The 20,275-nt window shown below is 47.5% G+C and overlaps 1 protein-coding gene across 2 annotated transcripts in view; it reads right to left on the bottom strand.

Moving 5' to 3' along the window:
- Positions 1–667: 667 nt before the first annotated feature.
- XPNPEP1 (X-prolyl aminopeptidase 1) overlaps positions 668–20,275 on the bottom strand; it is a 54,352-nt gene continuing 34,744 nt past the window's right edge. For both annotated transcript variants that reach the window (XM_082854671.1, XM_082854672.1), the window contains 12 exons: positions 19,043–19,253; positions 14,925–15,014; positions 14,258–14,308; positions 13,014–13,072; positions 12,802–12,879; positions 10,826–10,897; positions 9,026–9,086; positions 7,474–7,543; positions 6,440–6,613; positions 5,746–5,822; positions 4,430–4,528; positions 668–1,216 (listed from right to left, as the gene is read on the bottom strand). In XM_082854671.1, the coding sequence (XP_082710797.1) occupies positions 1,088–1,216; positions 4,430–4,528; positions 5,746–5,822; positions 6,440–6,613; positions 7,474–7,543; positions 9,026–9,086; positions 10,826–10,897; positions 12,802–12,879; positions 13,014–13,072; positions 14,258–14,308; positions 14,925–15,014; positions 19,043–19,253 (1,171 nt within the window). In that variant the 3' untranslated portion in view covers positions 668–1,087. The remainder of the gene's footprint in view (positions 1,217–4,429; positions 4,529–5,745; positions 5,823–6,439; positions 6,614–7,473; positions 7,544–9,025; positions 9,087–10,825; positions 10,898–12,801; positions 12,880–13,013; positions 13,073–14,257; positions 14,309–14,924; positions 15,015–19,042; positions 19,254–20,275) is intronic.

The raw sequence follows: 20,275 nt of genomic DNA, 5'->3' as shown, positions 1-20,275 counted from the left end.
TAATGGGAGACGGCTCCAGGAAACACTGGTGGGAGAAAGGGAGAGTAAGACGCAGAAGGGAAGGAAGAAAATAAACGGTGTGTTATTGAACAAGTTCCCACAGTGGGCAAGGAGGGCTCAGTCCCACTGAGAAACCCCAGGAGGCAGTGTAGACCACGCCTCGGACATCCCAGCCAAGGGAAGAGGAGTCTGCTTTCCCATGCCCAACCATCATGGTCTGAGGCCTCGGAGGCTTTAGCTCTGCCGGCCCTTCAGGCTGCCCCTCGTGCGCAAGTCCAGAGAAAGCCAGATAGGGAGTAGCAGGCACCTGCCAAAGACCACTGTCTGTAAGTAGTGAGACAATGAGACGCCTGCACCGTCCACTGTAGGGTAGACCACAGTAGACTGCCACTTTCGACATGATTTTTTGTTGTTGTTGTTGTTTTTTAATATCAATGACATATTTTAAAATCTGGAAAGAAAAACTTAGAATACTCAACAAAATATTAGGTTTTCTAGAGAAAAGACTTAAGAGGCTTGAAATTAAGTCAGAAAATATGCAGGGAGGCCAGGGAATCTCTCCTCAAAGGGGTCCTTCCACCTAGAAAACGTGCCCTGGACGTGAGCCCACCCCACACACAGGGTGGATGGTGCCGGAAGAAGAGAGACGGCGGAGATGAAGCACGTTCTGACATTTTATTCACTGGTCATAAATACAGTCTCGTGCGCATGAAGGGGATCATGAACAAGGGACTAGCACCTGGAACGTGACTGTCGCAGAGCACTCACTGCTTCACCATCGCTGGCCAGAGGACTCCCTGCAGCTGCTCGGGGCATCCCCCGGATCAGGCTTTTGGCTTTGTGGCGATCCTCCTTCTGGGACAGCAATTTATTCTTGGCTCATTCTCAACAAGTTTAAAAAAATTCATAAAAGATCGAGTGTTTGCAAGAAAATATCAAAGAGGATAAGAAGATTTTCAGTTCTTCTCAGAGTCTAAAAGTAAAACGGGAAGGTAAGGAAGAAGGAGAGAAAGGGAAAAGATGTCAGGGGTGGGCCAGGCTTCTTCCTTTCCCCAGAGCGTTTAAAAAAAAAAAAAAAAAACAGGTATTAATGCTGTTTGGAGATGGGCTGCGTCTCTCTGATGAGCCACTCGAGGGCTTCCTGGCGGCCCTGTTTTTGCAGTTCCTTCCCGATCACGTCCCTGCAGGTCAGGTGGTAGTTGTTGAGCCAGTCGCACTGCAAGAGGGAAGGAATACAGACGTGGTCTCACCATCACACCTTCACCAAAGGCTGCGCAGCGAGCAGTGAGGCACCATGTGCTGAGATCACAGGATGAGAGTAAAGGCGCACAAAACCCTTTCTCCCTGCTCATGGACAAGCGACCTCCTTGCGTTCTACCTCCCTGGAAACAGATGGGACGAGGCCACATGGCCGACGGTGGAAATGCTCCTGGAACCACCTGCATGTGGACTGGAGTGACGGTGAGGGAACCACGAATGCCTGACGGTAAGCCGTGGCTCTGGATGCAGAGTAACCTGTAACTGGGTGTCCCCCTCGACAGCACCCCTGGAAGCCATGACGAGAGAGTGGGGGCAGGGGTCTCACAGCTCCTGCACCCACCCTGGTTGCCTCAGCTGCTGTGAAGACACACCTGAGGCTGTCCTGCCAACACGCTGAGTTTCCTATCCCGTGTCCGCCTACAAAGCTGAATAAACTAGGATCGGTCAAGCCGGTGAGGGTCTTGTGAGTGTGGCCGTCTGGATGCGCCCAAAGCCTTTGGAGGTCAAGGCCTGCGCTGCTGCAGGGTGAGGCTGGGAGTAAGCTTGACCTTCAGAGCCTCAAATGAATGGAGCCACCACACCAGGAGATAGAAAAGAGGTAAAGTATGGAACCTGACCGGACTTGGGGTGTGTGTGTGTCTGTCTGTCTGTCTGTTGGGACGGGGCGGGGGGTACTTGATGCGCTGAACCTGATGACAAGGGTTCTGCCAATCTCCTCCGGGTGAGGAGTGAGAGAGGATGAGGGCTGGAGGGAAGCCCGTTCTGCCAAGAGGACGACAACCCACGCTCTCCACTGCCCCGAAGGGGGCCTGACCACATCACGTCAGACAGACGGGTTGGTGTCGCCAATGACTTTGACCCAACTGGTGCTCCTATGCCCACGGGTAAGAGGTGGGGAAGAGGGGTGGGATATCAAACACAAGCAAACGGCTGCATGTCAGCAGCAAGGCCAGGCAGGGCTGTAAGGCAGCCTGCCGTCCAAAGCAGCTCAACAGTGCAGACAGGAGCAAGCCTGGGGCCACAGAGACACTCCCAGGACCCTTTTGGTTGGGGCAAGCTGGGGCACCCGCAGCGGGCTGGAGCAACGTCACAAAGGCCTTGGCAGCCTGCAGCACACACATTCATGTCCAACCAAAGTCCTCTGCTGCCACCTGGTGACTAATCGATGGGAATGCAGCACTAACCCCAAAACTCCCTAAAGTTTCTAAGACTGGGAGACGGTAAAGGGCAATGACTGGTACTTTAAAAGCCCAATGGACAGCATCTTGCTGTGGGGTATTACGATGCCTTAAGACAGAATGAAGCCCCAGATTTACTGAGTGGTATATGGGAAATGAACATTTTTGCTAAAAGAGATAATAAATACACTCTGCTTGGAATATTAAATACTGTCCTCTACTTGTAATTTGTGGAAACTTGCTAATGATTCCAAAGTAAGAAGATATTATCTGTCCTATAAAAACTAACTGGCTAAAAGAATAGTTCAGTGATTGGGGCATGTAAGGTACAGTGATGAACACTGGACCAGGCAGACAGCACTGGTCTCTGTCCAATGTCACGGGAGAGTCACAGGTTAAAAAGACTCTCCCCCAAGGAAAAATGGCCTCGCTTAACCTTCCTCATGCACTGTTTCCCTGGATAAAGTGGAAGGTCACGCGGGAGAAATGTCTCCTGACTGGTACACTTCACGCGGACAGCAAGGCCTATGTGACCTGGAATCACCTGGCAGATGCCACAGCCTTGGGCTTCCAAGAGGGTAAAGTGACTTATTAGTAGAGGGTCCCTTGCTAAGACCCTGGAAGCTGTGCTCGAGGGCCACAAGAAGAGACTGGCTCCTTGGGCAGAGGGCTGTGAGCAGGGTGGCTGCCGTGCTCACCTCTGTGCTGTCACCCCCTCTCACCTAAGCCAGCCCTGTGGGACCGGAGAAGAGGCCCAGGGCCGCAGGAGAGACTCTTCCCGCTGAAAAGACACACCTGACACTGTGCTGCTGACAGGCTGCTGCCTGTTCTGTATCCATCTACAGCCTGAATAAACCAGCATCAGCAGGGCTCGTTTGGGTGCTGTGAGCGGGAACGTTTGGCTGAATCGAGGCCCTGGCGGTCAAGATGAGGAGCCCAAGCACAGAGGCAATCGAAGCAGCAAGTGGATGACCTTCCTCTGTCACCCACTGTGAGCTGGATGGGGCAGAGGGGAGCGTCTGGCTGGGAGGAGCCCGTTCCACAGCCCTGCAGAAGGGAGCTCCTCAGCCCTCAGAGGCGCTTTCCTCTAGTGCCAAGCACAGGGCCCACGCAGGCTCCACTGAGGGGACGTTTCTGCCTCAGAAGCCCCTGGGGTGAGGCCAGTGGCTGCCTCTGGTAACAAGAACTTCTCATCCCTCGAGTGCTGCACCACGCGCCTGCCTTTGCCTTCTGCTGCACTGCTGCCTGCCTGCCTTGCTCTGGAATTCCTGTCCTCCTGGCTTCTGGCTTCCTGGCTTGGGCCTGACCACTTCACAGCAGACAGACAGGGTGGTGGTGTTTCCACCCTGTTTTGACCCTTGTCCCTGCTCTGACCCTGATCACCTGCCCCATCCCTCAAGCCTTACTCCAGGTTCCTGGGCCTGCCGCCTCACCTGGCCTCATGAGCCTGGGGACCCGTGCTGGGATTTGCAGGGCTTCCAAGACCTGTCACCCTCTGAGCCTGACAGGTGAGCGCTGCTGTGCGTCTGCTGTGACGGGTTTCAGAGCCCAGAGCAACCTCCCTCCCTGCCTGTGACAAAACTCGGCATATGGTAATAGCGTTTGCTTCTCAGTTCCTTAGTTTCACGCAACACAAGAAAACAATCTGGCGTGTGCAATGGCCCCACCCACCCACAAAAATGCAGGGAAGACACATGCCCATGTTTGCTAAACACGCCTCAGGGCAGCTATGGCTCTGGCCCTCCTGGAAAGCAACAGCACACCATTCATTCCCCCCTGTGAAGCCCTACCATCCCCAGCAGTGAGGAGAGCAGGGCTGTATCTACCTCGAGACCCAAAAATACAGGAAAAGCACCTCCAGTCCTCAGGAGACCTAGGATTTTCCAACTCAGCTGGTCTAGGCTCTAACTTAAAAGTGACAGCGGAGGAGAGAATGTAGGGCAGCTCTCCACCCCACACGCTTCTGCCCTCCCCCAAGGCTTCCTTGTTACCTCTTTGTCTGTAAGAGAATCCACATCTATCATTTTGGTCTGTATCGGAACCAAAGTTAGAGGGTCAAAGGTCAGGCTTCCCCGGTTACTGAAGTTATACTGTGGGAGAAGGAAGAAAACAGAAGCTTTTACTCCTCTTTACCACAATGACCCGCCACGAGGTCACTCCCACCTGACAGGACCGTCCCTCAGAGCCAGGTGTAACCAGGAATCGAGACGTGGTTAGCTGGTCACCATTTTTAACAGACACGGGAGACACGATGAACACAGCGGATGCCATTTTCCAAGAGCTGCTCCACTGTGCAAACCACAGCCTGTGCCACCAGGAAAAGCCAAAGAGTGCTGAGGGGCTCCCAGCAGCAGGTCCACAAGGCTCCTGCCTGCTGTGATGGAGAAGAGGCACAGAGGGTGTCTGGAAGCAGGGGGATCTCTGGTTTTGGTTCTCGAGCCTCTGCTAAGGCATAAGTTCCCCAGCAGATCCCTTTTTTTTAACATCAACCGTGCAGCCCGCCTTGACCCAGCCAGGCCCATCAGGTGACAGGTAACAGGTCTGTCCGGTGCACGTGGCATGGAATGGCCAGGGTACACAGGGCACGCTGGGTCTCTGTTCCTGGCGGGGCCTGTGGGAGTGAGGGGAGAGGCCACTCTCAAGAAGAGTGACATCAGTGTGCAAGCAGAGAGCAGACTCCTGCAGTCAGCTTCCCTGAAGACTGAGGAAGCCACCTCCCTCCAACGGTTCCATTTCCAAAATCACCCATGGAGGAGAAGCAAACAGGTCTTCTAGGTCAAGCCCAGCACCTAAAGCCTGTGACCTCTTGGTAACGTGATGGGGAGAGGGTGACACACCTGTCTTCCAGAGGGCACCACACCTGTGGGGCCCGACCCAGGGGGTAACTCAGGCCTCCTCAGCTTTACCTGATAAAAATCATCTGGGGCATTTGTTGAAAATAGTTCCCGGGCCCCAGCCCTGGAGATTCTGCTTCAGTGTCTGGAAGGGGCCTTTAAGTGAGCACCCCTCCCCCACAGCAGAGGCGGCTTGACGACAAGAAGCTGCCTCCAGTAAGCTCTGGAGCCCAACTAACAGCAGCAGGGGGCTGCCTGGGGCTCCACGAGGTCCAGTTCAGGGTCCCAGTTCACTAAGGATTCTCCTTCTGGCTCTGCAGAGGAGAATGAATTCCAGGAGAGGCACCACTATCAGGGGAAGGAGGCTCCATTCTGGCCCCAGAATGACATGCTCTTGGTTCCAAGGACAAAAGTCCTCATCCTCCCCCATTAAGGAATAAGGGAATTTAAAAAACAAAAACCTAATTACTCACCTTGGTCTTCACAGGCACCACCAGGACAACATTCTCAATGCGAATTCCGAAAGCCCCGTCTTCATAATACCCTGGCTCTAAAACAAACCAAACCCCAAAATGAGAAACAGCCCACCATGCAGATAAGCACAGAGAAGCTTGCACTCCTGGGACGACAGCGCTTCCCAAGAAACAGATGAAGGGCCACTCGATCTGGGTGTAAGAGCCCAGAGACGCCTCCTCCCGCAGGGCACTTTTAATAGGCACTTGAGGTCCAGACAGAGAAAGGCTCAGAAGTTCCTGAGAACTGGCTGCAGGGTAGGGAGTACAATAACAGAGGATCCGCCAAATAAATGATGGGGCATATCCATAAGACACAATGATGCAGGCAGTAAAATACATTCACAAAGATGTGGTAACGACATGGGAAAAGACAAGAAGCTAACATAGCAAATTATTAAGCCATGTTTCCCCTGGGTGTCTGGATTACAAATGATTATCATTTTCTTCTTTATACTGTTCCATAGTCTCACTTCTTCTACAATGAATATTTATCACTTTTATAATCAAAAAAGGTTGTTGTTTGTTGTTGTTTAATTCAGGAGGGGGAAATTATTTCCAATTTACTTTATAATAATGAAAATATAAGAAACAACAAAGAGCTTTCAGAAAGGCCAGAGGACCCATGCACACCCTCTAGGTGAGGGACACCTACCATCAGTGACAATCATGCCGGCCTCCAAGGGCTCATCAGAGAATGTTTTATAACTGATGCCACAAGGACCCTCGTGAACATTCAGAAAAGACCCAACACCGTGTCCCGTCCCGTGCAGGTAATCCAGGCCAGAATCCCATAAAGCTGAGCGGGCAAAGGAGTCAAGAAGGTGGCCTGAAAGACACAGCAAGAAGCACTCGGTGATTCTGTACAGTACTTTTCAACTTGCAAAGCACTTTGGAGATTACATTTGTTATGTTTGGCTGCAGAAGGTGAAACAGAAACCAGCGAGTAAAAGTTACTGGAGGATTCAGGTTTCAGCCCAACACAAAGAACTTTCTCACAGTCAGAGCTCCTGAGGAGGGCAGCTCCCCCACCAGTCAGAGCTCAGTCTGAAGCTGGAGGATGCTGGTGAGGAATGGTCGCCTGTAGCAGGTAAGGACTGCAGTAGATGACATGGACGTTCCCTTCCCAGTGCTGGGACCCTACAGTTTCAGAATTACAAGATGAGATTCTAACCAGACTGCAAGCGTGAGGAAAGTGGTGCCCAGGGAGATGAGTGCAGCCCAGCCTAAGCAGACTCAAGGCCCAGGTCTCGTCAACTCCCCGTGCAATGGCCCACCCACCCATCCTCATGCAAAAAGGTATATGTCTCAAGTCAGGTTCTCAGTAAAGTAAATCCCAATGAGGGTCCTGAAAGGAGGCACTGGCCCAGCACTGAAGGGCAGACAGGAGGCTGCGCCAACATCCACTGGGGCCCTGAGGCCGTCATGCCCTGCTGCCCTCTCCTGGGAGCCACCCACATGGGTCACCCGACACCATAATTGGTCACGAGGGAGGCTCACACCTGACCCTGGGCCCAGTCCGAAGCCTGGCTCCCTGGAGGTCCTCTCAGCTCAGTCCATGCAGCACCCCCATTTGCCCAGGATGGGCCTGAAGTAGGCTGGGGGCTGGTACGGCAAGGGAAGGACATGTTCTTCCACCCAAACTTAGACACGTCTGATGCCTGCCATATGATTGAAGGAATCACCTACCTTTGGTTCCAGTCGGGAAAACAGCTGCACTCACAGCTATGTGGCCCTTGAGGACACATGTGAAGCATTCCTGCCAAAGAAAACCCAGAGGGCGTGTTCAGGACTGGCACAGACGTTTTAATCCTGTCGTTTTCGGGTAGCTCTGAAAACCTTGCCTCCGAAGGTTTTGTAGCAATACCGCAGAGAAAATCAGAGGAAAAAGGAAAAAAATCTGGTGGTGTAGAAAAACCTTGGCCTTGGTACCAATTTTCCAGAAAATCTTGAAATTCCATTTAATAAAAGAGAACTGACTGGGAGATGACCCCACAAGTCTTTCCCTTGTAATGAACATTCTGCCATACTCTCTGCCATCTGAGCCTCGGAAAGACTGGGGAAAAGTACTAAAAAGTACAGATGACACTAGCTAACGCTTACTGAGCTACTCCTCTGCCAGGCATGATGTGCACAGCACTGTGCGTTTAATCCCACACTTCTTATTGGAGGCACTCTTGCCACCCCCACTTCATAGATGAATGCCAGGTCACGCAGTTCATAAGTGGCAGCATGTGGCCTTGGAGCCAGGCAGCCCTGCTTCAACCTCTGTGCACCTCACCACCATCTATACTCAGGGTTTAGTCCCTACTGCCTGGACAAGAAAAGTGCTGTTTGGAAGGGTAGTGGCTTGCCAGTAAGGTGCAGAGTCAGGACTAAACCCCACACTGTTCAATCTGGTCTGGATTGAACACAGTACAAGAAGAGTCACACCAAAGGTAGGTATCTGGACCCAAGGTCACACCCTTCTTCATCTGCTGGTGCCTGCAAATGAATGACACAAGGGACCAACTCTGGGAAATGTGCCCTGCTCTATCCAATAAAGCCCTCTTCCCTGGACAAGCTTCCTGAAGGAGCTCCCTGGAAAAAGAGATATACTCAGAGATTCAACCAGTATTTGCCAAGCAGTGACTATCAACCTGCTGGGCTCACAGAGCCTTCACAGCCAGCCTTGGAGGTGAGTACTCTTCTCACCGCTTTTATGGATGGTTTAAGTGTTCAGTTCAAGGTCATGGAGTCTGTAAACAGCAGAGAAGATCTGAAGCCCGGTCTCCAGACTCATGGTACACATCTCTCTACCTTATAGCTGTTTCCTCTTTTCCATGCCAGACAGACCAGAAACTGAGCAGTGCATGTCATTTCAGAGGGTTCCTAGCGAGTTGAGTCTACAAATAGGAATGCTGAACTTGAAAAAAGAACGGGGGTAGCTTTCAGAATGAAATCTAGCCACTGTTCGTAAAAAGGCATATTTTCACTACCCCACTCCCTTCCCCAAAGAAACTTCCTGACTGAAGAGAAGGCCAAAGCTATTAAAACTTGAATCTGAGCCACTCTGACCTTAGCAGACAGAATGCTTTTAAAATCTCTCCAATAATTAAATGGATGTCATAAAGCAGATAGCCTGATTCCACAGTCATGAGCTATTTTATTGTCCCACATATAATTTTTACTTATGTATACAATCCTTTTCACAAGAGAGAACTGTCAAAGAGCAGAGAGGGCCTCTCGAGTTTTCTCTTACCTTCTCATAGGCCGTAGGGGTTCCAAAATGCATGGTACGAGTCACATCTGTGGTTCCATCCCTTTCCAAAAGGAAGGACAAATTAGTTTTCACTCAGAATAAGCTTTTGCTCAAATGTGAGACAGATGAGGATGTGGAGAAATTGGAACCCTCATGCACTGCTGGTGGACATATAAAATAGTAGAGCCACTCTGGAAAGCAGTTTACAGTTCCTTAAAAGGTTAAACACGGAGTTACCCTAGGACCCAGCAATTCCACTCCTAGGTAAACCCCCAAGAGAACCGAAAACATATGTCCACACAAAAACTTATACATGAATGTTCATAGCAGCATCACTCATAATACCCAAAACGTAGAAACAACCTAAATGTCCATCAACTGATGAGTAAACAAAATGTAGTATACACATACAATGAAATATTATTCAGCAAGAAAAAGGCATGAAGTACTGATACACACTATAACCTGGATGAACCTGGAAGACGTTACACTAAGTGCCGGAAGTCAGCCACTGAGGCCATATAATCCCATGTATATGAAATGTCCAGAACAGGCAAATCCACACAGACAGAAAGTACACTAGTGGTTCCCTGGGTAGGGAGAGTGGGAGGTGACTGCTAACAGGAATGGTGTTTCTTTTTTGAGGTGATGAAAATATTCTAAAATTGATTGTGGTGACAGTTGTACAATTCCGTGAATAAACTAAAAACCATTAATTGTACACTTCAAATGAGTACGCTGTATTATATTTCAGTGAAATTGTTAAAAAAAAAAAAAATGAGACAAAGTGTGAATGCAAGGATGGCCCAGTGTAGTGGGAGTGAACTCAGTCAGGCCCTGACACACACACTCTTGGTCTACAATGTGAGGACTGTTTCACGGAAGACGCCATCCCTGGGATTATGAATGAAAGGGAGGTGGACAAAGTAAACAGGAACCTGTTTCTAGCAAAAGAAGGTCAAACTCTAATTCCTCCTGTCAGGATGGCAAGCAGTTTATTGGACCCTAAAAATACCCAAATGCATCTTTTAGAACACCCTAATCCACCCCTTGACACAGAAAGGGTAACTTCTAGAATACTGCTAAAATTTAGAAGTGAGCCAAAGTTACACCATTACCCAAGAAATCCAAATACCCTTAGCGCTAGGCTTTTATTAACTCCAACCCACACGTCCCAAGGCTAGGTTGTGGCTTCCATCTCCACCAGGCAAAGTCCCAACTTAAGTGGAGAAAGGAGTAGTAAAAGGCCTTGCTCGTGTGCTCTCAATGCAGACAACACCTATTCCTCTCCTCCTCGTGGGTTCCACATCAAGACCCAACCAAATCTTGGTTTCTCTGAGAAACTATTCTAGATGATGACTGTGAAAGCAGCAAGGCATGAAGAAGGAAATTCAGAAATTCAGGGACAGCCCTCGTTTCTCATTCATTCATTCAAAATTATGCCATCACTTCACAAGGCCCTGGGGCCACTAAAAGTCTGGGGAGCTGCCAGGTGATGTATGGGCTGGAGCAGAAGACTTCCCAATGGTTCTGAAAGCTTACTTTCAGTTATTTATTTAGTGTTTAACAGCTTCCAGCCAAGGACTAAACATTTCTATCAGTCTTTTGTGGGAACAGGATCACAACTGGGCTATTTCAACAAGGGGTGAAAAAAAGGACAAGACGTGGAAACAATTCCATCAGTGGCTGGCGCAGAATGAGATGACCAGCTGAGCACTCTCGGCTGGAGCCTGGCTTGTCCACCTACTCATCTGCCTTGATTCAGTGGAGTTAAGCTCTACGCAGCCCCGATTCACTTACTTGTATTGAGCACCCGAGTCAATGAGGTACACCTCATCCAGAGACAAGGTCCTATTCGTCTCAGGGACCGGCCTAAGAAAGTTAATTAAAAATTAATTATTCCACAAATGTAAATGCTTCCTGAATCTGGGAGGAAGGAATACAAGAGTTCTTTGTACTGTGCGAACAATTTATGTAAGCCTTAAATTATATCACACTAAAGTTACCCAATAGGTTAATTATTTCAACTAATATTAACCTTCTACTATTCAAAGACCCAGTCAACCTATCTCCCCAACAGATAAAGAGCTCAGGAGAAGGAAATAACATATTTCTTTGTATCTTCCTCCATTTGTGACTGGAAGAAAACAAGTGTTCATCAGATAATTGTAAAAGCTACAAAAAAATAATAATCAACAGAAGCAATAGGACCAAGCTGGGAAGTGGAAGGAGAGCAGCCGCAGTCATTTGTCTTTTTTTTTTTTTGCGGGGGGGGTGGGGCGGTCCAGGCCCCTGCCTCAGCCTCCACTTCCCTCCCTCAGTCCTAATCCCACCAGGTGCCTCCCCACTTGCTTCCTAGACCACCAGACAGGCAGAAGGTCAGTGTCTCAGTCTGGGAGAAAACCTAACAGGATTTTTGCTGGGGAAAGGAATGGACCATGATGCTCTTATGCTAGAGCTCTTTTTTCAAATGAACATCTGGTATTTTTTAAAGTGATCTGATTTCTCCATGCCTTTTTCCAGACAATATGCTGCACTGGGAAAAGCTAAAAGGGACGCGAGCATTCCAAGTCTCCGCCCTGCAGCCGAGAGAGGTTCTCAGAGAGGTCCTCCTTCACTTCCAGGCAATAAGGGTGAAAGTGGGCACTCGAGCCCAACTGGCAGAAAAGACAACCAGACATGGGCCCAGTTTCAGCACCCTCTCTGTCAACAGACTTCCAACAGCCACAACGAAGAGACACCAAAGGAGAAGCAAAATTCTCCCCCCTTGGTCTGAAATTATTTATGGTGTTAATTATATGCAAAATTCTAGAGTAGTATCCAGCCAGGAAATTCATCACCTGCATTAAATATAAGATAAAACTAAAGTCCTTTTGCTATTTTAATGTTGGAACAGAGGCATTAATGTGAGAGAACTTTACAGTCACATATCTGTGACTATCTCCCACACAACAGCTTCAAAATTCGTCCCAAGACTAAAAACTCTGAAAGTGATTAAAAAGGCGGGGGGCAGGAATTTGTGCCCACGTACAGCACTGCAGTACAGTGAGGCAGCCAAGTGTTCCTTCACTATGCACATCACGGGTGGGGAGCAAAGGACTCAAGATGCCCGCACGAGGCAGAACCACGTAAGCCAGGTGAAGCTGAAGCTGGAGCCCCACTTCCCACCACCTCTACAGGCAGGTCTAGCAGTTCTAAAATACATCAGCGCCCCCTTTGTCTCACAGTGCAGGGATGCATGGCTCTGTGGGTCCACGGTCTCTTGTAGGTCATGTGGTACAAATCCCCATAGGCTGGGGAGGAAAGAGAGGTTACAGATTATCTCTTCAACCGTAGCAGGGTGCTCCACAACCTAGTGATAAGCTTTTTTGGTATGGAGGTGATGGAGCTCACAGGACGTTTGGACTAGGGCATCAAGAAGGCTGCCACTGTCAGAAAAGAAAAACACTAAAAATTCTAACTACTAAGATTCAGGGATTATGAATACAGATACTACAGCCTCAAAGGAAAGAGAGACAACCCGTTTGACATCACGAGAATGTCAATGCGAAACCTCTGTGCCTAAGAGTTGGCTCCCAACAGGCATAGGCTTGGGGATTTAGAGCAAAGAAGAGAAAATAAGACCTCCAAGGTCCTATTTCCCATATAAGAACAATCTCAACAGACACACGGAGGTGGGCGCCAGGGCCTCTGGTAGAATAATGTCTCTCCCCTGCTCAGGCTCCTGTGCAGAAGCAGCAGCAAAGCCGGGCAGCGTGCTCCTCCGCATGCCTTACGCGTAGTGAATGATGGCGCCGTTGGGTCCCGTACTGGAAATTGTTGGGAAGCTCAGGTCCACAAAGTCAGCCTGCTGCCTGGAACAGAAAGATACACAAGAGCAGAGTGGCTTAAAGGTTTTTACTGTGCCAAGAATCGGGGCCCTCCCGGCTTCATTTAACTTGCCAAGGAAATGAGCACAAGGTTCATGGGCCCCCAAAGAGATCCTTACCTGCGGAATTCCTCAGCTTTGTCAGCAGCTGAGATCTCCGTCACGCCACCTTTGGGCACCTATAAGGAAGTTGCTTATAAACCACTGGGGTGTGATAAATTCATCCGTCTCCTACATATTATAGGAGGTGCATTAAAAGCTTACTTTTTCCTCAATCCCCATGTCCCAACTGTCCAATCTATAGGACACAGCATATGTCTCATCTTTACAAGGAGGGAATTTCCAAAGGCTCTTACCAAAGCCATCTAAAAGTAGAAGCGTTTCTATACATTTAATTTTTCATTCAACTATTTCCCTCAGTGTTATATCCTGAAAACTCCCAAAACTTAATACACCTAAATTTAAAAATTAAAAAGCATCCCCACCTAGGATATCATCCTAAGAAAGTGATCCTAAATAAATAAAAAAGATAAATGCAAAGATATTATTACAAGGTAAGTGCAAAAAAAATTTTAAACAATCTAAAACATTTGAAAATAGAAGGAATGGGTAAATAAATCAGTCTAGCTACTAAACACAGTCTCTATTTGAATCATTTTTTTAAAGACCTCAAAGCACATGGAAAATGCTCACGCTATGATAAGTAAATAAAATAAAATACAAAATCATAGCTGTACAGTGAGACACATGTAAAAATGATTTATGTTGAAAAAACAATGTACACAGATGAACAATTGCCGAAGAGGAAAAAACTGCTACACCAGTGGGAATCAGGGCGATATTTTCTTCTTCCAATTTAAGCTACTTTAAAAGAGTTGTTTATATAATATTTAAAGGAAATATGATATTGTTTAATAAGAGCACAAAGAAATCACCTTCCTGTCAACTACAAGGAGTGAAAGGGCAAGAAACTAATGCCCAGGAATCAATTTAATATAAAAAGTTTTATGGCTTAAAGTTCAAAACATACACAAAGATCTTTTTTCTCTTAACACAGTCAGCTTGCCTGTAATATCGTAAGTCATTTTTTCTTATAATGAAACTCCACTTAGTTATAAGACAATTCCTTAACCACAAAGGATCCATTCTGTTAAGGAATTTCTTTCTTCATCTTTGTTACTACTGTCCATAATTAAAGAATTTTTACACACACACCAAATTTCCACAAAGAACTATTAAAAGAGAGTACTAAAATTAGATCAAGATCTTAGACCTCGTGGTCAACCAGAGCCACAGTTCGAATCACATGTAGATAATTTCTGAATAATCTATATCCATGTGTTAAACAAAGACTAAGAACCCACCTCTTTCTCCAGCCAGTTAAAGAGTTCACAGAGGGCAACAGCATCTTTAATCTGTGCAAATAACAGAGACATTTTTTAAAGTTATTACTGAAAATCAGATGGGCAGATTCAAAGCCCAGCCCTAATGTGATACTGAGAGGGCTGCACTTATAGGGCTACAAACCATCAGCAATCAGGGCTTTACATGCAGGCATTTCCTGTGAACAAGTGTGCAGCGATTTCCACTATGGAGGAAAGGGCTCCCTTGCTGTTGAGTAGTTCAGGCACAATCAGGAAGGGGCCCACCTCAGAGCACACAGGAGCACCCTCAGAGGGGTCATTCCTGTACTACTGGAGCAGGAAAGACAGGCCACTGTCAAAAGCCGTCTCTGGGCCCCAAATCTTTCTAGATTCACTGCTGGCCTTGAAACACAAATCTAGGCCTCTTCAGAGGCTTCACCTTCATCATTACCATCACCTACACTATCGTCATCAATCTCCTTTTGTGTTTTATGTTATATTATGTAGAGATCTAGCCCATCCAGTATTTTATTTCATTCTCTCATTAACTCTGGAAAGCTCAGAGAAGTTCCCACCTTGTGCCAGGCTCAAGGCCACACAGCAGGTGAGGGAGCTGGGCCTTCTAACCACCATGCATCCCCTCTTCTGCACAGGCTGCTTTACTCACGTGAGCTCTCCTCATGCCTTCTGATTCAGCAGAATTCTTCACAGCTTTGGCGATGCAGATGGGGGTGTAAGGCATACAGCAGCGATGATCCTGGGGCGAAAGGCAGTCATATGGGAAATCGAGTCTGGCTCACTCACCCAAGACCAAGGCTATCACCTCTCCACCCAGCACAGCACACTTAAGACAAATCATTGGAAGAGCTCCCACTCAGGACCCACCCAGCTGTCCCCTGGGGCCCGAACACCTGCCCTTTTTGGTTGGTGACTCTGAGCATGGCGTAAGGTGCTTGAGCTCATCCAAAAAGATAAAGTAAAAACATAAAACAAGTTATTTCTCGTCTATCCCCCACCCCGTAGCTTTTTGAGACTGCTGGCTGCCAGCCATCAGAGAGAGACTGCTTTTCAAACCTCCAAGGTCATGGTCAGAGTTCACTAACAGATCAAAGCTTGACCGAAACAACCCCTTTCTGGCTGCACAAAGGAGGCTTTTTCCCACTGTCTAGGGACGCACATGATGGATGAGGGGGGAGGGGAGGCTCCTGCTCAGGGATCAGCTACTGTTAAAGGTCTGATCTTAAAGGGCCTTAAAGGGCCCGGGAAGAGCCTTTCCAATTTGAAAACAAGTTAGAATCCAGCCCTGTGTTACAGGGAGGGGGGAGGGATTTTGCACCACCTTGCACTTGCACTAGCACAGAGCTTCTCAAAGGGCTTTCCTTCTCTCCACTCTCCTTGCTCTCTCTCTCTCTGAGATACCTACCTGTCATGAGACAAAGGCAGGCATGATCCCCAAGGAGGTAAAGCTCTGAGTAACTATGTCATGCAGTGTGACAGTGACAGGGGTGCAATGGCAGGCCAGGTCTAGAGGGCCAAGCCTGGGCTCCTCCCAGGATGGCCCACTGATAAGTGGAGGAGAGAGGCCCAGGGCAGGACAGTCAAAAAGGCTACAACTCCTTAGGTAGATTTATTCCTAGATATTTTATTCTTTTTGTTGCAATGGTAAATGGGAGTGTTTTCTTGATTTCACTTTCAGATTTTTCACCCTTAGTGTATAGGAATGCCAGAGATTTCTGTGCATTAATTTTGTATGCTGCTACTTTACCAAATTCATTGATTAGCTCTAGTAGTTTTCTGGTAGCATCTTTAGGATTCTCTATGTATAGTATCATGTCATCGACCTGTATGCAGAAAATTATAAGACACTGATGAAAGAAATTAAAGATGATACAAATAGATGGAGAGATATACCATGTTCTTGGATTGGAAGAATCAACATTGTGAAAATGACTCTACTACCCAAAGCAATCTACAGATTCAATGCAATCCCTATGAAACTACCAATGGCATTTTTCACAGAACTAGAACAAAAAATTTCACAATTTGTATGAAAATACAAAAGACCCCGAATAGCCAAAGCAATCTTGAGAACGAAAAATGGAGCTGGAGGAATCAGGCTCCCTGACTTCAGACTATAATACAAAGCTACAGTAATCAAGAAAGTATGGTACTGGCACAAAAACAGAAATACAGATCAATGAACAGGATAGAAAGCCCAGAGATAAACACATGCACATATGGTCACCTTATCTATTTTTTTTTTTTTTTGCGGTACACAGGCCTCTCACTGTTGTGGCCTCTCCCGTTGCGGAGCGCAGGCTCCGGACACGCAGGCTCAGCAGCCATGGCTCACGGGCCCAGCCGCTCCGCAGCATGTGGGATCCTCCTGGACCGGGGCACGAACCCGTGTCCCCTGCATCGGCAGGCGGACTCTCAACCACTGCGCCACCAGGGAAGCCCAGTCACCTTATCTTTGATAAAGGAGGCAAGAATATACAGTGGAGAAAAGACAGCCTCTTCAATAAGTGGTGCTGGGAAAACTGGACAGGTACATATAAAAGTATGAAATTAGAACACTCCCTAACACCAAACACAGAAATAAACTCAAAATGGATTAAAGACCCAAATGTAAGGCCAGACACTATCAAACTCTTAGAGGAAAACACAGGCAGAACGCTCTATGACATAAATCACAGCAAGATCCTTTTTGACCCACCTCCTAGAGAAATGGAAATAAAAATAAACAAATGGGACCTAATGAAACTTAAAAGCTTTTGCACAGCAAAGGAAACCATAAACAAGACCAAAAGACAACCCTCAGAATGGGCGAAAATATTTGCAAATGAAACAACTGACAAAAGATTAATCTCCAAAATTTACAAGCAGCTCATGCAGCTCAATAACAAAAAAACAACCCAATCCAAAAATGGGCAGAAGACCGAAATAGACATTTCTCCAAAGAAGATATACAAATTGCCAACAAACACACGAAAGAATGCTCAACATCATTAATCATTAGAGAAATGATGGAGAAAAGGGAACACTCTTGCACTGTTGGTGGGAATGTAAATTGATACAGCCACTATGGAGAACAGTATGGAGGTTCCTTAAAAAACTACAAATAAAATTACCATACGACCCAGCAATCCCACTACTGGGCATATACTCTGAGAAAACCATAATTCAAAAAGAGTCATGTACCAAAATGTTCATTGCAGCTCTATTTACAATAGCCAGGACATGGAAGCAATCTAAGTGTCCATCAACAGATGAATGAATAAAGAAGATGTGGCACATATATACAATGCAATATTACTCAGACGTAAAAAGAAATGAAATTGAGTTATCTGTAGTGAGGTGGATGGACCCAGAGTCTGTCATACAGAGTGAAGTAAGTCAGAAAGAGAAAAACAAATACCGTATGCTAACACATATATATGGAATTGAAGAAAAAAAAAAGTAATGAAGAACCTAGGGGTAAGATGGGAATAAAGACACAGACCTACTAGAGAATGGACTTGAGGATATGGGGAGGAGGAAGGGTAAGCTGTGACAAAGTGAGAGAGTGGCATGGACATATATACACTACCAAATGTAAAATAGATAGCTAGTGGGAAGCAGCCGCATAGCACAGGGAGGTCAGCTAGGTGGTTTGTGACCACCTAGAGGGGTGGGATAGGGCGCGTGGGAGGGAGGGAGATGCAAGAGGGAAGAGATATGGGAACATATGTATATGTATAACTGATTTACTTTGTTATCAAGCAGAAACTAACACACCATTGTAAAGCAATTATACTCCAATAAAGATGTTAAAAAAAAAAAAAAAGGCTACAACTAAGGTACCTTGAACTCCTGTGCCAGGCCTCAGTTAAAATGAGGGGGAAGGTGTCAGCTGCTTAGCACCACCCAGCAGGGGCTCAGTCAAGGGCAGGGCTATCAGTATCATTTGACCTTTGACAAATCCCCAACTCCCAAAGCCTCCCTGGGCCTCAGGTCTCCTTAACTATGAAATGTGGTGGGAGAGGTGGGGGTAGGGTAGTGTCTCCCAAACTTCAGATACTCTCATACCACCTGCACAGGTCTTACCCTAGTTGCTACCCCCTGGACCCTTATTTACTAAGACTTTTCTTTAGACTATCTTTGAATCAACATACGTTACTGAACTCAACTCTCTCTTAAGAAACAATTTTTATAATATATGGTCTCATATGCTAATCATATTTTTTTCTAGTACACACTAAAACACTTTTTTTATAGTTGATATACAATATTATATAAGTGCGAGGTATACAACATAGTGATTCATAATTTATAAAGGTTAAATTCCATTCAAAGTTATTATAAAATACTGGCTATATTCCCTCTGCTATACAATATATCCTTGTAGCTTATTTATGTTATACATAGTAGTTTGTACCTCTTAATCCCATATCCCTATCTTGCCCCTCCCCCTTCCCTCTCCCCACTGGTAACCACTAGTTCATTCTCTGTAACTGTTAAAACGCTTTTAAAACAGAGACATTTAAATAAACCTAAGTATGAATGTGTACCACCTAAAATCATCTCTCATGTCACGTTTTGGAAAACACAGAACTCAATGGGTTTAAAAGCTTCACACTCCAGCCCAAAGGGCTCATCCAGGGAGACGACACCTCTGACCCAACAGCCAGTCCTGGAAATCTGCCTGAACAACCTCTGCTTCAAAGACAAGCCGCACGATGCCAGGACTGGAAGGGGCCTGGCAGCTGGAGTGGCAGGTTTAGGTGGGTCTCTGGGGCTACCAACCTTGGGGATGGCCTCGCTCACGGCATAGCTGGCCTTGTCGCTGACCCACACCTTCTCCCTCGGGGAGAGGCTGGCGCACAGGGTCTTGAGCTCGCTCAGGATGGACTTGTAGGGAAGCACCTGGATTCTGTATTCAGCTTCCAGGCCCAAGTCAAGCAGCAGGTGCTCCTTCACACTGGGGGCATCTGTGCGGTCGCCATCAATGAAGAGCCTGCAGAGGGGCCAGAGGTGAGGTGACAGAAAAGGCGGGCACAGGAGTGAGAGGACGAGAACACAGACCCACACACAAGCGACAGGCTCTACCTCCCGGCATGCAAGCCAAGCAGTTCCTCCTTCCTCCACGCCTTTCCCCAATCCTGCTCCCCAAACTGCGCTCCCTGCCCTGCGTATGCCGTCACCTTCCACCCCACTCCCCAAGCCAGGACCTGGGCACTCTCCTCCTTGATGCTCCTCCTTCACTCCTACATTGAGATCTTTGAACCTATAGCTTAAACACCCCTCAAACCTCTCCAGCTTTCGCTGTAGCCTGGCCCAGTCGCTGCCCAGGTACAGGTCACTACCGTCTCTCACTTGGATCAGTACCACAGCCTCCTAACTGGTCTCCCTGCCTCCAGTCTTCCCTATACACCCTATTTTTCACAGCAATCATAATTCACCCCGTAATTTCACTCCAATCATAACATTCTTTGATTTACAAGCCTGACCATGTAGTTCCGTGTGAAAGACTCATTCGGTAGCTCTGCAGCATCCTGAGGACAAAAGCCCCAAGCTCCTGAACCTGGCTCACAAGGCCTTCCTTATGGGGGCCCTGCCCACCTGCCGGCTTCCCACTCCAGGTTCCAACCACACTGGACCACTCTGGGTCCTCCACGCATACTGTGCTCTCTCCTGCCCAGAGCCTCTGAAAATGCTGCTTCCCCTGCTTAGATCACCGTTCCTCTTCCTCCTCGCCCCCTACTCACCTAGCTAACCCACATGTACCCTTAATCTCTGACTCAATATTACTTTCCCCAAGAGCCTCCTCTGACCAGGTCAGGCCCCTCCAATAACACCCGTACCCACTCCAATGACAAGTTAGTGCCCACTATGTGCCCAAATGCCCTCAGGTAACCTCTCATCTCTGCAACTCTAACCCAGGACCCTGTCTGTCTCATTCACCCCAACACCTAACAGAGACCCCAGCACATAACAGGCACTCAATAAATATGTTGCCTGAATGCAGAAAGCCATCCA

Source organism: Leucopleurus acutus (assembly GCF_964270905.1).
Source record: "Leucopleurus acutus genome assembly, chromosome: 14".
NCBI classification, from domain to species: domain Eukaryota; kingdom Metazoa; phylum Chordata; class Mammalia; order Artiodactyla; family Delphinidae; genus Leucopleurus; species Leucopleurus acutus.
Note: the sequence above shows the minus strand (reverse complement) of the source record. Positions and strands in the feature narration are given on the sequence as shown.